General features: G+C 47.2%; 8 protein-coding genes across 9 annotated transcripts, besides 1 other annotated feature; 5 read left to right on the top strand and 3 right to left on the bottom strand.

Moving 5' to 3' along the window:
* Window positions 1-243: 243 nt before the first annotated feature.
* On the top strand, window positions 244-2,938 carry TSTA_115930 (uncharacterized protein; the record flags this gene model as incomplete). The annotated part of the gene is made up of 2 exons (XM_002481748.1): window positions 244-1,447; window positions 1,481-2,938. 2 exons carry the CDS (start codon window positions 244-246, stop codon window positions 2,638-2,640), a joined length of 2,364 nt encoding a protein of 787 aa, XP_002481793.1. The 3' UTR covers window positions 2,641-2,938.
* Window positions 822-853: a microsatellite.
* Window positions 2,939-2,953: 15 nt separating the features above from the next.
* Window positions 2,954-3,809, top strand: TSTA_115920 (UPF0047 domain protein). Its single transcript, XM_002481747.1, has 2 exons — window positions 2,954-3,316; window positions 3,387-3,809. Exons 1-2 carry the CDS (start codon window positions 3,041-3,043, stop codon window positions 3,543-3,545), a joined length of 435 nt encoding a protein of 144 aa, XP_002481792.1. The 5' UTR covers window positions 2,954-3,040; the 3' UTR covers window positions 3,546-3,809.
* TSTA_115910 (NADH-ubiquinone oxidoreductase) lies at window positions 3,387-4,669 on the bottom strand. Its single transcript, XM_002481746.1, has 3 exons — window positions 4,254-4,669; window positions 3,988-4,155; window positions 3,387-3,926 (listed from the first exon to the last, which is right to left on the bottom strand). The coding sequence occupies exons 1-3, from the start codon at window positions 4,611-4,613 to the stop codon at window positions 3,798-3,800; spliced, it is 657 nt and encodes a 218-aa protein (XP_002481791.1). The 5' UTR covers window positions 4,614-4,669; the 3' UTR covers window positions 3,387-3,797.
* Window positions 4,670-4,918: 249 nt separating this feature from the next.
* Window positions 4,919-5,678, top strand: TSTA_115900 (uncharacterized protein; the record flags this gene model as incomplete). The annotated part of the gene is made up of 3 exons (XM_002481745.1): window positions 4,919-4,987; window positions 5,043-5,414; window positions 5,475-5,678. 3 exons carry the CDS (start codon window positions 4,919-4,921, stop codon window positions 5,676-5,678), a joined length of 645 nt encoding a protein of 214 aa, XP_002481790.1.
* Window positions 5,679-5,737: 59 nt separating this feature from the next.
* On the bottom strand, window positions 5,738-7,482 carry TSTA_115890 (uncharacterized protein). The gene is made up of 4 exons (XM_002481744.1): window positions 7,400-7,482; window positions 6,735-7,346; window positions 6,262-6,681; window positions 5,738-6,199 (listed from the first exon to the last, which is right to left on the bottom strand). The coding sequence occupies exons 2-4, from the start codon at window positions 7,208-7,210 to the stop codon at window positions 5,866-5,868; spliced, it is 1,230 nt and encodes a 409-aa protein (XP_002481789.1). The 5' UTR covers window positions 7,211-7,346; window positions 7,400-7,482; the 3' UTR covers window positions 5,738-5,865.
* Window positions 7,483-8,799: 1,317 nt separating this feature from the next.
* TSTA_115880 (CCCH zinc finger and SMR domain protein) lies at window positions 8,800-11,644 on the top strand (the record flags this gene model as incomplete). Its single annotated transcript, XM_002481743.1, has 3 exons — window positions 8,800-9,707; window positions 9,759-10,442; window positions 10,491-11,644. 3 exons carry the CDS (start codon window positions 8,800-8,802, stop codon window positions 11,047-11,049), a joined length of 2,151 nt encoding a protein of 716 aa, XP_002481788.1. The 3' UTR covers window positions 11,050-11,644.
* TSTA_115870 (citrate lyase beta subunit, putative) lies at window positions 11,296-12,643 on the bottom strand (the record flags this gene model as incomplete). Of its 2 annotated transcripts, XM_002481741.1 has the most annotated exons (4): window positions 12,623-12,643; window positions 12,342-12,554; window positions 12,025-12,245; window positions 11,296-11,973 (listed from the first exon to the last, which is right to left on the bottom strand). In XM_002481741.1, exons 2-4 carry the CDS (start codon window positions 12,394-12,396, stop codon window positions 11,296-11,298), a joined length of 954 nt encoding a protein of 317 aa, XP_002481786.1. In that variant the 5' UTR covers window positions 12,397-12,554; window positions 12,623-12,643. The 2 variants fall into 2 exon arrangements, with proteins under 2 accessions (XP_002481786.1, XP_002481787.1); XM_002481742.1 differs by lacking the exon at window positions 12,623-12,643 and having other exon boundaries at window positions 12,342-12,583.
* A 2,532-nt stretch (window positions 12,644-15,175) lies between these two features.
* Window positions 15,176-16,853, top strand: TSTA_115860 (uncharacterized protein; the record flags this gene model as incomplete). The annotated part of the gene is made up of 2 exons (XM_002481740.1): window positions 15,176-15,824; window positions 15,877-16,853. 2 exons carry the CDS (start codon window positions 15,176-15,178, stop codon window positions 16,851-16,853), a joined length of 1,626 nt encoding a protein of 541 aa, XP_002481785.1.
* Window positions 16,854-17,090: the final 237 nt, after the last annotated feature.

Genomic DNA, 17,090 nt, shown 5'->3' with positions numbered 1-17,090 from the left:
ACCATTATATTGGATTAAGGCAGGAGATCTCGGGCGCGGTGCCTGAGGCCGACAGATGCAATAGGAGACTGTCGAGCGGCCCAGTCACTCATCTATAATAACTGTGCAACCCCATCTGGCGCCCTCCAAAAGTGGATTCATGCAACCCACGAGCCTCTCATAATATTGCAAGGAGCTGCACAGAACTTATTCCTTCCCACGCCAACCCTGCGACTTTTTGGATTTGCTGCACCTCCACTCGCAATGGGCACCCAGCTGGAAACCCCTTCTGGGGCTCCTACAGGGACCACCCCCAAATTCTCACGATATCGATCCGTCCGTCGTGCTGCAGCTGAAGCGCAAAATCAATGGACCGGAGATGCGCCACCAGTCAAAAATGAGACCATTGCGCGAAGCATGTCTCGCTATCGTCGGCCCAAAACAGCAAATGGAGCGCCTGCGAATTGTCCTCCTGTGCCATCACTGCCAGTCTCAGCACAGCTACCACAACCCGTCAGGCCACGGGCCGAGGAAGCTCTCAGTCCGCTTAGTGGTGCTTCTCACTCTGAAAAGGTTCAGTCTCCATTGTCGGACCGCGAGGACGAAGATCAGCTATCAGAGGCTGAGAAGGCGCGTATGAGGGAAGAAGCGATGCGGAAGCTGACCATGGCAGAGCGGCCTAAGGCATCGGCTATGCTGCCTCAGGCTCATCAAGACAGCCGCAGCAAATCGGCTCCGGCAAACGACAGAGAGAGAGGGCAGAAGGGAGTCGCTGGGCACAGCAGGCGCGCATCGTGGAAGGACCGATTGGGGTTATCCCACCACAAGAAAGAAGATACCACCAACACTAACAACAGCAACAACAACAACAACATAGCCCTTGCAGACCCTGGCCTTGATGCCCCCGTCTCCGCAGTCAATGCTGGCGAGCGAAGAGTCCTGGTGAAATGCAAGTCTAGCTCCATCAGACTACCTGTCACGCCCACCACGCGAGTCAAGGACATCGTCTTTTCTGCTGCTAATTGTTTTTCTGAGAGCATCGATCCTAGAAATGCCATCATCCTCGAGTCGTTCGCGTCCCTGGGTCTCGAGCGACCCCTGCGTCGATATGAGCATGTGAGAGACGTGTTGAATTCGTGGTCGTCAGACGATGCCAACGCGTTGATCATTTCAGATCCACCATTTGACGGCGCCAGTCGAAAACTAGAGCTTCATGCTGCTCCCACCACACAACCAAAGGACGCCAAATTCTATCTCTACCATTCCTCGAAACCGGGCAAATGGGACAAGCGATACATCACATTGCGCGCTGATGGTCAGGTTGTGCTCTCGAAAAAGTCAGATGCAAAGGAAGCAAAGGACTTTACAAATGTTTGCCACATGTCTGATTTCGATATCTATACTCCCACAGCGCGACAAGTAGCTAAAAGTATCAGGCCGCCTAAGAAGATATGCTTTGCTATCAAAAGTCAGCAGAAGTCGTCAATGTTTCTTTCTACAGAGAATTTCGTGCGTTTCTTTGCCGCTAGTGACTCCACCATTGCACAAGATTTTCACGATGCAGTCCATGCTTGGCGCAGCTGGTACCTTGTTCATGTTTTGGAAGTTGGCAAGGCTCAAAATGAGACAGCCCATATCATTCCAACTCCAAAGTCTAGAGATGGCCACAGCTCTCCTACTCAACACCAACGCCATATATCGACTGATACAATCCCATACCAACTGGGCTCATTCACGCCTCTAATTGAGTTTGGTCGCAATGCAGAGCCTACTGTGGCAGTATATGAGAAGTTAGTTGAGGAACCTAGTGCAACAAGCCGGGATATGTTCTTGCGCAAGAAAAAGACAAGAGATCATGCACCCCCTCCTTCTTCCTTCCCTGTGAATCTCCCTGCATTAGAGACAAAGAAAGAAGCGTTATCTCCACCGGATGATGATTCTACATTTTCACCAGATAGTCTCCTTGGAAGAACATACAGTGAACGACAGGCAGCTCAGCGTGAGAGAGAAGGGACTGAATCTGACCCATTCCTCTCACATGGCTTGCTGAAAAATCTGAGTCCCACAAGCACTGATCAATCTTCCCAGATTATGCCATTCAGCAATCCCTCAAGTAGACAGAACAGTCGCTCAAATACAGTCCGCTCTCATCATCACCCTGCAGAGGGCTTCTCGCATAGTCGGTCGAATTCTGTGCGTCAGAAAGGAAAACCACTGGTCGATCTTACTCCTACATATAGAGAACCACCTCACCATGCAAGAAAAGGCCATGGAGTCAAAGTCGACTCGGGAATACCTCTGGTCGAAGTAGCCACTGGGTTGGAAGCTATACCAGGCGTACCGACCATTCCTTCAGCTACTACCTGGAGACGAGACGAAGCCGCACCAGCACCTATCCCTGGTCATCGTCGAGCCAATACAGTGAAAAGTCAGCATCATAATCATGTTCCGGTATTGGATACCTATGTCAGTCCATCCGGTGCTACCTCGTTCACACCGAATGGCCTTGTAGCTCTTGCTTCACCAGCCACTCAGACTAACACGAGTGTCGGTCGTGGTGTCGCTACTGGTGATCGCCATGCTACTCGTCCTTTACTTGATATGACTCCGCAAAGTCAATTCGCTGAGGGAAGTTTGCTACGGAGTATTGAAAAGTTGTAATGTAGGGGGTCTGTCGTTGACGGAGAAATTTTGAATCTACAATAATTTTCCTGGAGTTTGGATAGCAGTTTGGTCTATACCCTTTCTTTTTCGGATATCCTTCTTTTTGACAAGAGGATTTTCTTTTTCTTTTTTATTTGGGAGATTTCATACCATGGACTCTCTGTGAGCCTATGCTTATTGGATTACTGACGACTCAATTTTTATTCATTAAAGATAGCTCGCTTTTGTAGTAAGCAGCATGTAAAGTATTGAAAAAGTCAAGAAAATGACGTCGCCAAAAGCGGGACAGCTCCCCACCATTTTTGAGATCAGATATGAAACTTCCGACTGATTCTAACACTAGATTTCTCCCACATCCAGACACAACAGATTCGACTTGGAAAAGGAGACGAAAAAAATGTCCTGGTTCCAAAAACAATTCACCCTCCCCTCCCGCTCTCGCGGCAGCTACCTCATCACCGACACCGTGATCAACGAACTGCCCGAAATCCGCGACTACAAATGCGGACTCCTAAACCTATTCATTCAACATACCTCCTGCGCTCTATCGCTAAACGAGAATTGGGACGAAGATGTGCGCGCCGATATGAGCGATGCGCTGGATAGGATTGCTCCGTACGATAAGAAGGGGAACCTATATAGGCATAGTGCTGAGGGAGAGGATGATATGCCTGTATTTCTCCATTCTCCCATTCACGGTTCTATATTGAAAAGGCAGATTGCTAATTGTTGGTGGTGTGTAGGCGCATATTAAATCTGCGTTGGTGGGTGCCAGTGTTACGATTCCGATTACGAATGGAAGACTTGCTACGGGGACGTGGCAGGGGATTTGGTATTTGGAGTTTAGGGCTAGTAAACACACAAGGAAGGTTGTGGCGACTATCCAGGGTGAAAAGGCGTGACTGCACATATATCAAGGGGGACAGAAACTGTAACTACAGATCAATACAAGCTGCATAAGATCCTAGCATCTTGAACACACTATTCAAGTGGTCCAGGAACAACTGTCTATGATTCCATGACTATTCTTCGCATAAATGTACATAATGAAGATAGAAAAGTTCAATGAATCAGCGACATAAACAAAAAAAGAAAAAGCAACGCCGATGAATATTTAACAAAAGAGAACTAAAAGTACGTGCGATTTTTATGATCTATCGCTGTTCATAGCCCCCTTCGGTAATTCGTTGAGCCTCTTCGACCTCAGCCGGGTGTCCAGTGGGTTCAAGAGGGTATGACGTGCTGGGTAGGGATTTGAGGTATGATTTATTTTTCTCGTGGGCCTGTTGATTTTCATTAGTATGGGCTTTTACTTCTTGACTCTCAATGGATATGAGCACGTACAAAAGGAAGTCCACAGTATCCGCATGTAGCGATTTCGGGCTTGTCGGTGTTGATGAAAATTCGGGGATGGCCAAGAGGACCACCGCCGCCGTCGCAGGAGACAACTCTCTCCTTTGTCCATCGCACGGGTTGTTTGTGGATCAGCTCAATGGCAGCGTAGGGTTGGGGCTGTATCAGTATTAGTATCATGTCCGTGTTCCGTATCTTGGATAGGGATAATCTGCCAATGCAGCACAACCGGCCATCAATTCATAGGATGTACTGACCTGAAGTTCAATAATAGTCTGCTCAAATCGAGGACCAGTCATGGCCTCAGCTCGTGGCTTCTGACTCTGAGCCCAGGTTGTTGCACGGTTAGGAGCCTGTAGCTGTCGATTCTGCTCCCCCTCAACAGGCTTCTCGACAAGTCTTCCATCAAAAGCACCCATTGAATCAACTGGGACCGCATTGGTTGCAGAGACATTGGGGACGGACTTCTTGGGTGTCGGGTCGTTGGCCGGATTCGAGGCACTGTCGGACCAGCGAGGGGTGCTCACGGAATACGAGGCTCGCGAGGAAACTCGCACCGACGACCGGGATGTCGAGATGGCGACGGAGGCAATTCTGCCTCGTGCTGAGGAGAACATTGCGTTCGTATCGATTGGGGAGAGTTGGGGGGGGGGTGTCTTTCGCTGTTTGAGTTAAACAACGGATGAGGTTGAAGGAAGAGGGCGGGAATTTGGAGGTTTGGCTGAGCTCGGGCGGTCCACCATGGGACCAATCAGCGGGTCGGATATTTAGCTTTGCATTTTTCTACTTTCCGTCATGAATTTTATTCAACTCCAACAGCGATCAATGTCAACTTCTCTTCGAGTATCTGAAATTTTCATCCGACAATGAAATACCCATAACATTTCTAGGACAATTTTCAATTGCATAATCAATTTACACAATGCCTGGCAACACAACCCCAGGCTCAAAGCCGCCGAAGACAATGTCTTCCCGGCTCTTGACCATGAAGGTAAATCAACAACACGCTAATTATACACCTAGCAGCATCTCACCTCAATTTCTAGTTTATGCAACGCGCAGCCGCATCATCCAGCCCCGTCGCAAGCGAAGACCCAAAAACCCCACCTCCCAAACGTCAACGTCTATCCACCACAACCAGTGAACCAGCAACAACGCCCAGGTCAATTTCCGACCTCGACGCCGTCAACGCTGCCCTCGCAGCCGAAGAACAGAAACGCGCAGATGCGATTGCGCGCCAAGCTGCCGAAGCAGGCGAGACCAATTGGGTGTTGGATTTCGAGGGTCCTGCTACAAATAATGTTACCTCGCAGCCTATGATTGTCGCTGCTGATTCGTTGGATGCGGAGGATCAGGACACGTCGTATAGTGGTCGGAAATGTTATGGTGGTTTTAAGAGCAAGAATAGGCGGAATATAGTAAGATCTCACTCACATCCCCAGTTAAAAAAGGGCTGCTAATGCAGATATCGGTTTTAGTTTGAGAACGTTGAGGAAGAATTTCCGACAGATCCGGTAGAACTCGCAGCATACATGGCAGCGAAGAAAAGGAAAATTGAAAAGGAAGAAAGGAAAGCTGATAGGGCGATGCAGAAAGCGACTAGTATCTCTGGCGGAGGGAGACCTGTGGTGGACGATCGAAATAAGATGAAGCATGGAAGATCTGGGAAGCGGTCTAAATGAGGGTTGACCCACTGAACTTTACATATAAGCTACCTTTTCCGGATCGAACGAGACGTGATCGCATGGAAAGATGCATGCATGACTGCGACGTGACTATACGGCATATCATGGTCTAAAATACAAAGTCTATCAAATGGACAAATCGCCGTGACCGTGGATAAATACAAAAAAAAACGGCGGGGACTATTTACTGTCTGACATGGGTATGCAGTCCGTAAGTGTCTGACTCATCTCCATCACCGTCATCAAAGACATCGGAGTCGTTATCGGTGAACTCGTCTCGATAAGATCGATTCCTGCGGGCTTCAGCCAGTTCGTCCCCGACATCGATATCGATGTTATCCTCATCATACAATCCAAGTTGTGCTTCCTCATCGCGAGCTAGAGTTTTAGCGGCGGCATTGACGTCGGGGTCATCTGAAAATTCATGATGGTGGCGTCCTGCAGCGTGGTCTTCTTGTATAGATCGTCGGATGCCAGCTCGTTCTTCGGCTTCGAGCTCTTTGGCACGAGCAAGTGTTCTGGCAGATGTTAAGACATTCCTTCTTAAAGTACTCTTCGATAACGAGAAATCAATGCATACCTTCTATAAATATAAAAGCCAGTGGCGACGCCAATGGAGACTGAAATAATGATACTAATGACATTGATCGCCTTGGAGCCAGCGCTCATTTTTTCATTGTTCTCCGATAAGATACGGATGCGGCTTCCAATAAAAGCAGGCACCATGAGTTTCGGCGATATTATAGCCGTAGCGAGACCATAACTCAGCGGTTTAACGGTATGGAATGTCGATACGGCGCCATTACAAAACGAGTATGGCAACGGACAAAGTCGGATCATGCAGAGGAGCTTGAGACCATCATATTTGAGTGTCAATGCAAGCGCCGCGAATCGCTTGTTATTCTCCATCATGCCTTTGACGAAGCCGGTAAGAACGGTCCGGGAGACGATAAATGATAATGTCGATCCCACGATAGTAGCTGTCGCGTAAATAATCCATCTATGAAAATAAGAAGTTAGAAAGTGAATACCACACTGGGGCTCAAAACCCACCCCTTCCAGAACCCAAAAAGAAAACCTGATATAGTTCCAAGTGTAGACCAACCAACCAGCGGAGGAAATGAAACGAGTATAATCAAGAACCAGACAACGACATAAGCCAACGGGGAATGCTCCCATTTCTCAGCAACAGGACCGAGCCAAATGAAGATTTTCCCGGCAAGAATCAAAGAAGCCACACCAAGGGCGCCTACAAGCAGGGAGCCGGTGAAATATATTATTTTCTGAACCAGAGTCAATTTCTCCCATCGATCTTTGATTGTACGATAAAAAAATTCAGCTTGATTGATTATTCGGTCCCGGAATGAGACGGCTTCCCCCATCGAGAGGGGTCGAGAGCCTCGCCGCGATAGAACGGGGGAGTGACTCCATGGCGGACGGAGAGGGGAGAATAAGGGAGATTGTTGGTCCTCGGGCTCTGAGACTGGAAGTGACAAAGCTCGCGCGGTGGAGGTGTAATCTGCAGGCATTGCAGGGTCGGGGAGGTATCACGATAAAGAAAGACGTAGAGGAGTTTGTTGGAATATAAACGGTAGAGAGCTAATATCTAGCCCTCGCTGACAGTGCTGGTCATTGGCGGGTGGCAGTTTGATCAGAAGAGTGGCACTGCAATCTGTTAGCTTAACTATGTGATTTGTTGGCAAGGAGGTGAGATTTACAGGTAGTATAGATTTTGATATCGCAAGCAATGTCGAATGAAGCATAGCGAAGAATTAAGTATTAGAGATGAAGTTGATATCTTGATACGTATGAAGACTGGCCTAAAGCGTGCCAAGATGGTCTGTAACGTTACGCGTTTTGTCACAGATTGTTGCTTGTTCTTGCATGCCTATTGGCTGAATCGCTGTTTTGCAGTTGTCTATTGGGTAAATTACATACAAGAGGCTTATGACATCCACTGACATCAGTTGTTTGTTTACATCTTCTCTTTCTTCCTTTATATAACCTCTACCTCATCTGAGCTATACAATCAAAACTGATCTTTTGGTAACAGTGCTCAATTTTTCTATGATCCTTGATCATTAAATGATCACAGGCAATGCAGAGATCTCAGGGTTGGCATTGAGATCAGGCCCAGTCGCATACTCCGGTAGGCATCTCCAGAAGCTACCTATCAACAAGAACATCCCATCATATCAGTTACACAGACAGGTCATTTGTGACTCGGTTGGCAGATCTTGGATGTTGAAAATGCACTGACTAGAGATCTGAATACTCTGGGTTTATGCCTTATGACAGGGCATTGAATTGCAGAATAACTATACAGCTATAAGGAGTCCAATTATGGAATCAATCAACTCAACCTATGATTAGGTTGACAAAATAAGATAGAATAATCTAATCTGTAAGTTAACCCGGGAACACCTTTGTGAGAGCTTGTGAGCACATCACTATCAAAAGGCTACAAAACAGTCTATTCTATGTGTGCTGTGCAGGCTCTCTTTCTCTTTAGATAGATTCTATGTTGGAGAAAGGAAGGACAGAAGGTACTATAGGGAGGATCTCAGGTATAAATAGCTAGCAATTCCTACCAGTGTTACCTTAGATAGTTATCCAATCCATCATATTATATTACTTTTTCTACATCAATGGAAGTATGAGTCTCAAGGACGAGGTCAGCGGAATTGACCTTGATCCTTAATCCTACAACGTGGACTCTTACTAAGGCTTACCCGGGTCCCCTCCCCATCTTCTGCATCTTCTGCATCTTCTGCATCTTCTGCATCTATTTACTTGCGATCTCCTTCAATATCTTCACATTAGCCTCTGTGCTTCTTTATATATACGTGCTATTTCAATACGCTTTCAAGTATACTTTGCCTCTTATTTCAAATCTCTCTGCGATAATCTGGATACGATGTGACTCTTGGCGGCCACTCTGTGTCTATCCATTCTTGTTCACCTTCTTCCCCTCGACCAGCATAGAGGGAGACTTGTCTTTTTTATCTATATACTTCTCTCATTTTGTCGCATTTATTAGCATTCTATTTAAACTTTGTCTTGTTTATTTACATCAAATCCTCGAAGCCGGCTGTGCTCGTCAACAGACAACAGCAGTATGGTCTCCGAAGAGCTGTTCGAGCTTTGTCAGCCAATCCTACAAAACACCGATCTTGACGACGAGGAGCAAACGGAGCAGCTGGAGGATCTCCTCCGCTCAAAGACTACATTGACCGGAGCTTCCTTAGAAAATGCCGTCCTGGATATATTATGGCGCCAGCGCAATCAGTCCAAACCCGATACATCGCCGCCCAGTAGACATACCGTTATCCGCCGGTCATCTCCAGCACCATGGCAGGTCGCACGATCCACGACACCGATATCATCTCCTTCGATGACCGGAACTAGTCCCGCTGGACCTGGCTTTCATCTGACCCGAGCTGGTATTTCACGCGGACCTCGTTCCGTGACCGCGTCTCCATTCACCTCTCCACGCCCATCGCCTCGTCTAGCCTTTGCGCAACCTATACCACATTCGCCGAACCTCAATGCTTATGAATTCTCCGATCAGAACTCTCCGTCCTCGGAGTTATATGGCGATTTTGGCAGTGAGAGCAATGTCGATTGGTTGGTGGCAGACGATCAACTAAGCGTCACCTCGTCCATTGGTGGTTTGAGTGCATCTGCGCCGGAGTTTGTACCGGACATGAGTCCTCATGATATACTTCGCTCTGTTTTGGGAGATAAAAAGACCAACGATGAAATTGAGGCGGCTCTAGAGGCCAACAGCTATGACCTTGGTGCTACAATTGCAGCGCTCTCGGGAGACTCCGGCAGAGATGGCTCGCACAAGACGGAAGAAGCCCGCGTAGTCGTGGGAAAATCCATGACTGTAGATCACAGTCGCCCGTCGACTCCTTCCAACCAGGGGCGTAACCCGGTGGTGTGCAAATATTGGCTTTCTACGGGGACATGCTTGCGGGCAGACTGTCGCTTTAGCCATGATTTGACGAATCATATTTGCAAGTAAGACTATCACTGATCAATGGACGATTACAATGCTCACTGATTATATAGATACTGGATGATGGGCAATTGCCTTGCCGGTGACGGGTGTCCGTTTTCACATGATCCTACCAGTTTGATAGGCAATTTGAGTCTTACTGAGGGACCGGCAACCCAATCCAACTTTCAGCTGGACAACAACCAAGAAGCATTCCCAGCTTTACAAACTCCTGCAGCTATCGGAGACCAACAGTGGTCAGCTCAGCACATGCGCAAGTACGCAAATCATGTACTGTTAACCAACCCGGCTGGAAATACGTCGCCCTTGGTAGGCGGAAGAAGAAATGGGCCAAGTCGTCCCCAATCTCGACCGACAAGTCGCCATCAGCAACGTGACTTGAACCCATCTCCCCTTTCGGTCGACGATCCCGAAGCTTTTCCTGCACTGTCAGCCATGTCGGCAAAAGCTCCAGGCAAGAAACACCATGGCAAGCGCGGAGGCCATAATAACAAGGATCCTATTACAAGCTCTTTGGCTGATGTTGTGCGCGTCTCTTCACCTGGACCGGGAAAAGGAAAGAACTCGAAGACTGGAAAAGAGGTGAAGAACCGAGAATTGAGTGCGGCAGCATTAGCTATCCCAGCGCCGCAGAACATTCCTTGGCTTGAAACTGGACCTAGGGCCAATCAACAGTATATACGGTATCGCACGGATGCGATTCGACATGGCACTGTGCGAAATAAATTTTTGCAGAGGTGAGTTGGACTTCGCTCTCTGACTGCGGTATCTAATGTGTTTTGTAGTGCTGCGCAAGCCTGGAATCGAAGTGACGCGAGAGCGGCCAAGGCATTGTCACTTCGAGGTCAGGCTGAAAATGAGGCGATGCGTAGATGTCACCGAGAAGCCGCTCGACAGCTCTACGAAGAGCGCGAGCAGCATCTTGCGAACAATGGCCTCGATGATGCCACGGAGGAGCTCTACGTGGATCTACATGGTCTTCACCCCGAAGAAGCCGTCAAGTACCTGGATAAAATCCTTGTGAAGCACTCAACAGAAGACCGAATTCTTTATGCCATCACTGGGACGGGCCACCACTCCAAGAATGGAAAAGACAAAGTGGGCAAGGCAGTCAAAGTCTGGCTCAACGAGTTGAAATATGTCTTCCGTGAATTCAGCGTACCTGGCGAACGTGGTGGATATGTAGGTGGCGTCTTAGGAATTGATCCTACCAATTATGACAAAGAGGCGGCCGAGAAATGGCGCAGCGAAATCGAGAACCAGACCGAGACGAACGACGGACAGCCTATGTTGTCGATGGGGAAGGTTCAGCTCCTCAAGCGTGAGGATACTAACGGCAAATAAGCTATCAGAGAGGGCTGGAATTTTTTCTTCTCTCTTTTCCTTGTTCTAACGTTTCATGACTCAACGAAAGCTATGATCTGGATACCCTGAGCGCCTGTAGGAGACTACTGCTATTTTCTGTGGCGCTGCTTTCGTGACGATTAGATCAAGTTGGAGATATAAACATCTCATCTCTACCAGATGTAGAATTAAGAACTGAATATCATTATAACTCTTATATATGCCAGTTGATATGCAAAAAGAAATTTACTCCGGCTCCTGTCCCTTCCACTGCCCTTTTAACCCATCAACATCCAGCCCACAAGCCTCTGCCCTCCTCACAATACTCTTCGCCTTCTCCGCAACAGGGACATCAATCATCTTCCCATCCAGCGTCCAAGCCCCCCTCCCATCCTCTGCCGCTTTCTTATCCGCAATCACTACCCTAACCGCCCACTCCACTTCTTCCGCCTCTGGACTAAACACTCTCTGCACCGTATCCACCTGCGTGGGATGAATACATTGTTTTCCATTGAACCCTAACCGTTTCCCGCCTCTGGATTCTTCTTCCAACACCGCGGTGGTGTTAGTATCGGATTTATACGCTGTACAGACCAGGTCAATGGTTGAAGGGAGATCATGGGCCCTTGCCGCCGTGACTATAGCCGATCTTGCGAATAGGAATTCCGTCAATGACGGTGTGCGCGTAAGACTGAGATCGAGCGCGAAATCTTCAGCAGCGAAGATGAGTCCCTGGAGGAGAGGGGTTGCGTTGCAGATTTCGTTGAGATTGGTGATTGATTTTGCGGATTCGATAAGTGCTAGGATTGAGATCGGCGTTTTTCTGTCAGGTAATGTATGGGTGATTACGTCGTGGATGAATGTTAGGTCGGAGGCTGAATTGACTTTGGGGACGACTAGAGTTGTCAAGTTTGGGGATTGTAACTACTATACATCAACTTCGTTGCCGCCTTAGGTAGGAGGAAGGGAACGCACGACTTCAGTCAAATCAGCCAATGCCAATCCACTATCCACGGAATTGATTCGTACTGCTCGTTCACGTATCCGTGTCGGAGCAGGTTGATCAATTGCTCTCCGCACGAGCTGACGTGCCTCCGCCTTCTTGTGCGGAGTCACGCTGTCCTCAAGATCATAGGAGACGCAATCAGCAGCCAGAGAGCGAGATTTGTCGAGGAATCTCTGGGATGAGCCGGGGACTGCATGCTTACATTAGACTTGCTTTTGTATAACGGCCTGGCTTCAACCTTGGAAACTAAAAGGCTGGATAGAATGCGGGAAAGCTGCTTCCTTACCGTAGAGTAGAGCTCGTCTGAGATTGTTCCGAGCAGCGGAGGCCATGGTAATCATGACAATGTGCAGTACGCAGTATAATCACCGAGTGGAAGTTGATAAGACCTAAATCGTTGTCGGATGAGTTACCCCAGAATATGGACCGGCTAAACCTTAGTGATTGCGGGCCGGGCCTGGCCCCTATAGCCGACTGCTAGAAGCATCAATACCAATAACTAGGAATATGTTAGAAATAGGGTGTTATGAACCGCTAGATCAAGCACATTAGCCGGAAGTGACTCACGGAGGCCAAGGTGTGTTCCAACAAGTAGATTCTCTAACAACTAGTTAGCGACTGTACTTCGTACATCGTTCAACTCTCTCCTGGGACATGCCCCTCGCGCTAATCGCTTTGGAATAGCGTGTTCCAGTTGGTTACCTAAGCAGCGCCGTCCCGGCGCTGCCACACTGTAACTTAGTACACTATCTACTCCGTACGGAGCATAGATTTGCTAGGTTTTTTCTCACAGAATAAAGTATACATTTTATCTAATAATGGTATATAAAAAGCTAAATCTACCACGAGGAAAACAAGGATATTTGAACAAATCCGAAAACAAGTCATTTCCCTCTTTTGAGCTCATTTCCCGTGCCGAAGCACATATAAGAAAGCCATTTTTGTAGTATGGAAGATAGAACACCTCAGAGAGAGACAGCTCAATACATACAATATTGCTAGTCACTTCTTCTTTCCCCATCTTTGTAAGGTACCATTCAGGATTGGCCTGGAGTAAACCCAGCAATCCGACACGATTTGGATCGGCTCAATCAATCCAAATACACCCTCAACAAGTTGCTAGAAAACTACCTCCTAATGTTTAAAGAAGTACCATTGTATAGACCTGGCTGGAGTCTCTATTCGTCACCCCGTTTTGAGGTGACGTCTTGTAGATTCGATTTTGGATGCACCTGTTTGATTCTTTCTACCATTTCCCACAGTTAACCAACACCCGTACACTTGGAGACAGAACCGGCGTCGGGGTCTTACTCTCTTTGATTGTTTCTGAAACCCAATATCAAGTAAGACTAAAGTACTTCTAGTTTAGCTTAGAAGCATATCTGCTTCGCCGTATCATGAATGGTATTGTATCGGACATATATCCACATGATCAAGTTTTACATTTATTGTATCTGGAATACCATTGACACGGATAGTGTCAATTAGCGTCGTCCATGGTCTCTAATAGAGAAAAGTAATGCAAATTCTTCGACTGAGACAGTTTCTTAGTCGGTTCTAGATAGATATTGTTTCATGTTACTGTAACAGCTCCGGCCTTCAAAGTACCAGACGCTCATACCATATGGTTGTTGACGCAATATCTTAACTCATCTGTCAACTAAGTAGTTAATCTCGTAGAAGATGATAAAGTATCCTGGTGATCGACTCCTAAAGTTTCTGTCTGTAGCTGTACACAGTCCATCATCAGGTCAAGGCTTCCGCATCGCGACCTTGGTCTTGGTCTTTCAAGATGAAGGCCAGGTTGGCCATGCTGGTCAGCATGTCAGGATGCTCCGCACCCAGCACCCTCTTTCTCGCTATTATCACCTACACTTCCAGCTCTTCAGCCTCTTTCCATCGCCCTTGATTCCTGTACATCGACGTCAGGTTGGCCATGCTGGTCAGCGTCGAAGGGTGCTCCGCACCCACCACCTTCTTTCTTGTCTCCATAACACACAGAGAGAGCTTTTCAGCCTCTTTCCATCGCCCTTGATTCCAGTACGTCGACGCTAGGTTGGCCGCAGATTCGACTCATGCGAAACTCATGACCTACCAAAAGGGCACACTGCAAGGTTCCGGGCCTTCGTGCCTCGTTTCAGAGCAGCTGTTTTCCTGATTCAGGAACGGTTCACAGAATTAAAGAAAGTGGATGCAGTTGACCTTGCTGTTGAAACTCTTCATAAAACAGCTAGATGTCTCGATACAATTGCGGGGCCCACTGGTGGATCTTTGCAAAGTGTATATCTTATATTGAGTTCAACACACTACGACTAACTTACTGATAATGATTAAATTCTGACAACCAGAATTTGTTTTCAGGTTGGCCCGTATCCAAATCTATATTCAGTGCTCCGTCTTCCGTGCACTAAGAACTGCCCAAATCCAATCGCTAGATATCTCTACGAGCGTCTGGCCTTGAATGAAAAGTCTCGAGAAACATCCCTTCAGGAGCTCAAAAACTGTGGCGACACTCTCGAAATTATACTGGGAGATTCGCAACTAGAAGAAGGTTACATCGAATCGGAGTCGGAGCATCCCGAGGGGCTTGATGAGACCTGGACTGGTGTTAGTAACGCACACGATGCTTTTCTTGCATGCGATTGCGATACAATACATGTTCAAAGATTCTATGAGATGAGGCTGCATATCTCTACTGAACTGGGTCGCATCATGACTCAAAGCAAAGATAAACTGGATATCCTGATGACGGATGAACAATCTCATTGTTCGTACGAGGTTCACTTCGATGTTTCGAAGGACTCCAGGTCTGTTATTTTCCATCAGCAGCAATGACAATTGCTGATTATTTGAAGTCCACAACGTCGCGTTCGATTCGTGGGGAAGAGTAGTATGAATTATCACCAGCCGTCATTATCTCCTCAACATGAACTATGAAGTTGTTTCTGCAAGGCCATACAAGTGAATCCAGATGCATCCGTTTTCCGGTGGAATCTGGCTCTCCAAGGTAGCCATCTCTGGTGTCTACCATATTCTAAAAGAGAGTATCTCTCAAGCACATTCGACCAACAGATCACTCTTCGTGATTTAATTTGGGCAAACAGTGCTGGCTGGACGCTAATGACCAAGCTAGTTCTTGCTGTTGTTCTAGCGCATTCCCTTTTATGTATATACGACGGCCCCTGGTTTTGCGGTCATTGGAATCGGTCGAAGATTGTCTTTTATAGGGAGGGAAGTTTCATTCCGGTGAGACCGTTTCTATGCACTCCGACGCACAAAATCAGTGTTGAAACTGCGAACAGTGAAAATTTTCACCGCTTCCCTGGAATTCTCGACTTCGGGGTGGCCTTGCTAGAGATTTACCTGGGCCAACGTATCGCCAGTGACCAAAATCCAACCAACAATCTGTGGGCGATCGCATCGCGAGTCTTGGAAGAGCAAAAGTACAACATGAACTCCAACTACCGAAGCGCCGTGAAAGCATGCCTTCTACCGGATTTCGGAACTGGTTGTGACTGTACACCTCAGAAATTTCGTGGACTGATTTTCAGTCAAATTGTTAGCCCCCTACAGAAGGAGTTGACCACATTCACACAAGGTATTACGGAAGTTAGTTCACTGAGTGAGTTTACATCCAGAATTGATCTGGTATCCGGACATTTCTATCACATCACTTATATTCAGGAGCGTTCACCACTGCCTGAAAGACCGATATCGGTCAAAACCTTGAGTTCAGAGCAGAAAGATCTTTACCATAAACCGGAAACTGGTAAGTTTTTTTTTTGCTTCTAAAGCGGCTTACCGGCTTCTGACGAACACAGAGTTTCGGTCTTTACGCACCTACTCAAATAAATCCACCGTATCTAATATTTCTAACAATAGCTATTCTCACAATTCATACACCGTCGCAATCATCTGTCCCATGGGCATCGAAATGGCGCCTGTCCTAGCAATGTTGGATAAAGAGCATTCGAACCTTCCTTTAGCTCGACACAGGAATAAGTACATCTTAGGAGAAATTGGGGAACATCGTGTTGTAGTGACTGTCATGCCGGAGATAGGTAACAATCGAGCAGCTGCCGTGGTTACACAGCTTCAAAATGATTTTGCGGAATTACGATTCGGTCTTCTGGTTGGAATCGGAGGAGGGATTCCTGATCTCAAGAATGACATCCGACTCGGTGATGTTGTCGTCAGTCAACCGGTACTCAACTTTGGTGGAGTAGTTCAGTTCGACCGAGGCAAAATGCTTACAGACAATCGCTTTGAGAGGACAGGTCACTTGAACAAACCCCCGGCGCTGCTTTCATCAAGCCTTGAAACCCTTAAAGCGCGGCATAAGCAAAACGGAAACAGGATTAACGATCACTTAACGGAAATGCTTCGAAAGTATCCAAATATGGTTCAAGAACAGTACATCTACCAAGGGCATGAAAACGACATACTTTTTCATCATTCCTATGATCATGAATCTGACAGTGACTGCAAGGATTGTAAGAGGGATATGCTTATTGAACGGCAACCACGCGAATCAAGATCGCCTAGGGTTCACTATGGAACAATTGGCTCTGCAAATATGGTCGTCAAAGACGCAAAGATTCGTGAAGAGTTGAAGCGAAATCTAGGAATCATCTGTGTAGAGATGGAGGCAGCTGGTCTCATGGACGAATTTCCATGCCTTGTCATTAGAGGAATATCTGATTATGCTGACTCCCAGAAGGTTAAGAGGTGGCAACCCTACGCAGCTGCCGTAGCAGCTGCGTTCGCAAAGGAGCTCCTATCTATTGTGCCCCCTTGAGAAATCAGCTTGCGTTCGCATATTACTGTCCACACCTTGAACTCTGAGCTTGTAGGCCAAAAATTGATTTGAGTTGAGAAACTGCTAAGATACTCTTTACGGATGATAGATATCATTGCCGCCGGATCGGCTTCGAGATTTTCAGGCAGACCGTATTGAAGAAGCACAATCTAGAGAAGACGGACTTAAGGGCACTCTATGCACACAGATCTAGATAATGGATATGATATTGCAATA

The sequence above is a fragment of the Talaromyces stipitatus genome, genomic scaffold (genome assembly GCF_000003125.1).
Source record: "Talaromyces stipitatus ATCC 10500 scf_1105507295555 genomic scaffold, whole genome shotgun sequence".
NCBI lineage: Eukaryota > Fungi > Ascomycota > Eurotiomycetes > Eurotiales > Trichocomaceae > Talaromyces > Talaromyces stipitatus.
The sequence above is the reverse complement of the archived record's forward strand: the minus strand, read 5'-3'. Positions and strand labels throughout refer to the sequence as shown.

What these genes read in the sequence shown, in the direction of transcription:
- TSTA_115920 (XM_002481747.1), top strand. Translation starts at nt 3,041, where the DNA reads ATGTCCTGGTTCCAAAAACAATTCACCCTCCCCTCCCGCTCTCGCGGC. An exon ending in AGGGAGAGGATGATATGCCT is followed by an intron (nt 3,317 to 3,386) that starts GTATTTCTCCAT and finishes GGTGGTGTGTAG; the next exon opens with GCGCATATTAAATCTGCGTT.
- TSTA_115910 (XM_002481746.1), bottom strand. Translation starts at nt 4,613, where the DNA reads ATGTTCTCCTCAGCACGAGGCAGAATTGCCTCCGTCGCCATCTCGACA. An exon ending in AGACTATTATTGAACTTCAG is followed by an intron (nt 4,156 to 4,253) that starts GTCAGTACATCC and finishes ATACTGATACAG; the next exon opens with CCCCAACCCTACGCTGCCAT. An exon ending in GATACTGTGGACTTCCTTTT is followed by an intron (nt 3,927 to 3,987) that starts GTACGTGCTCAT and finishes GAAAATCAACAG; the next exon opens with GCCCACGAGAAAAATAAATC.
- TSTA_115890 (XM_002481744.1), bottom strand. Translation starts at nt 7,210, where the DNA reads ATGCCTGCAGATTACACCTCCACCGCGCGAGCTTTGTCACTTCCAGTC. An exon ending in CTTTTTGGGTTCTGGAAGGG is followed by an intron (nt 6,682 to 6,734) that starts GTGGGTTTTGAG and finishes TTATTTTCATAG; the next exon opens with ATGGATTATTTACGCGACAG. An exon ending in GGCTTTTATATTTATAGAAG is followed by an intron (nt 6,200 to 6,261) that starts GTATGCATTGAT and finishes AACATCTGCCAG; the next exon opens with AACACTTGCTCGTGCCAAAG.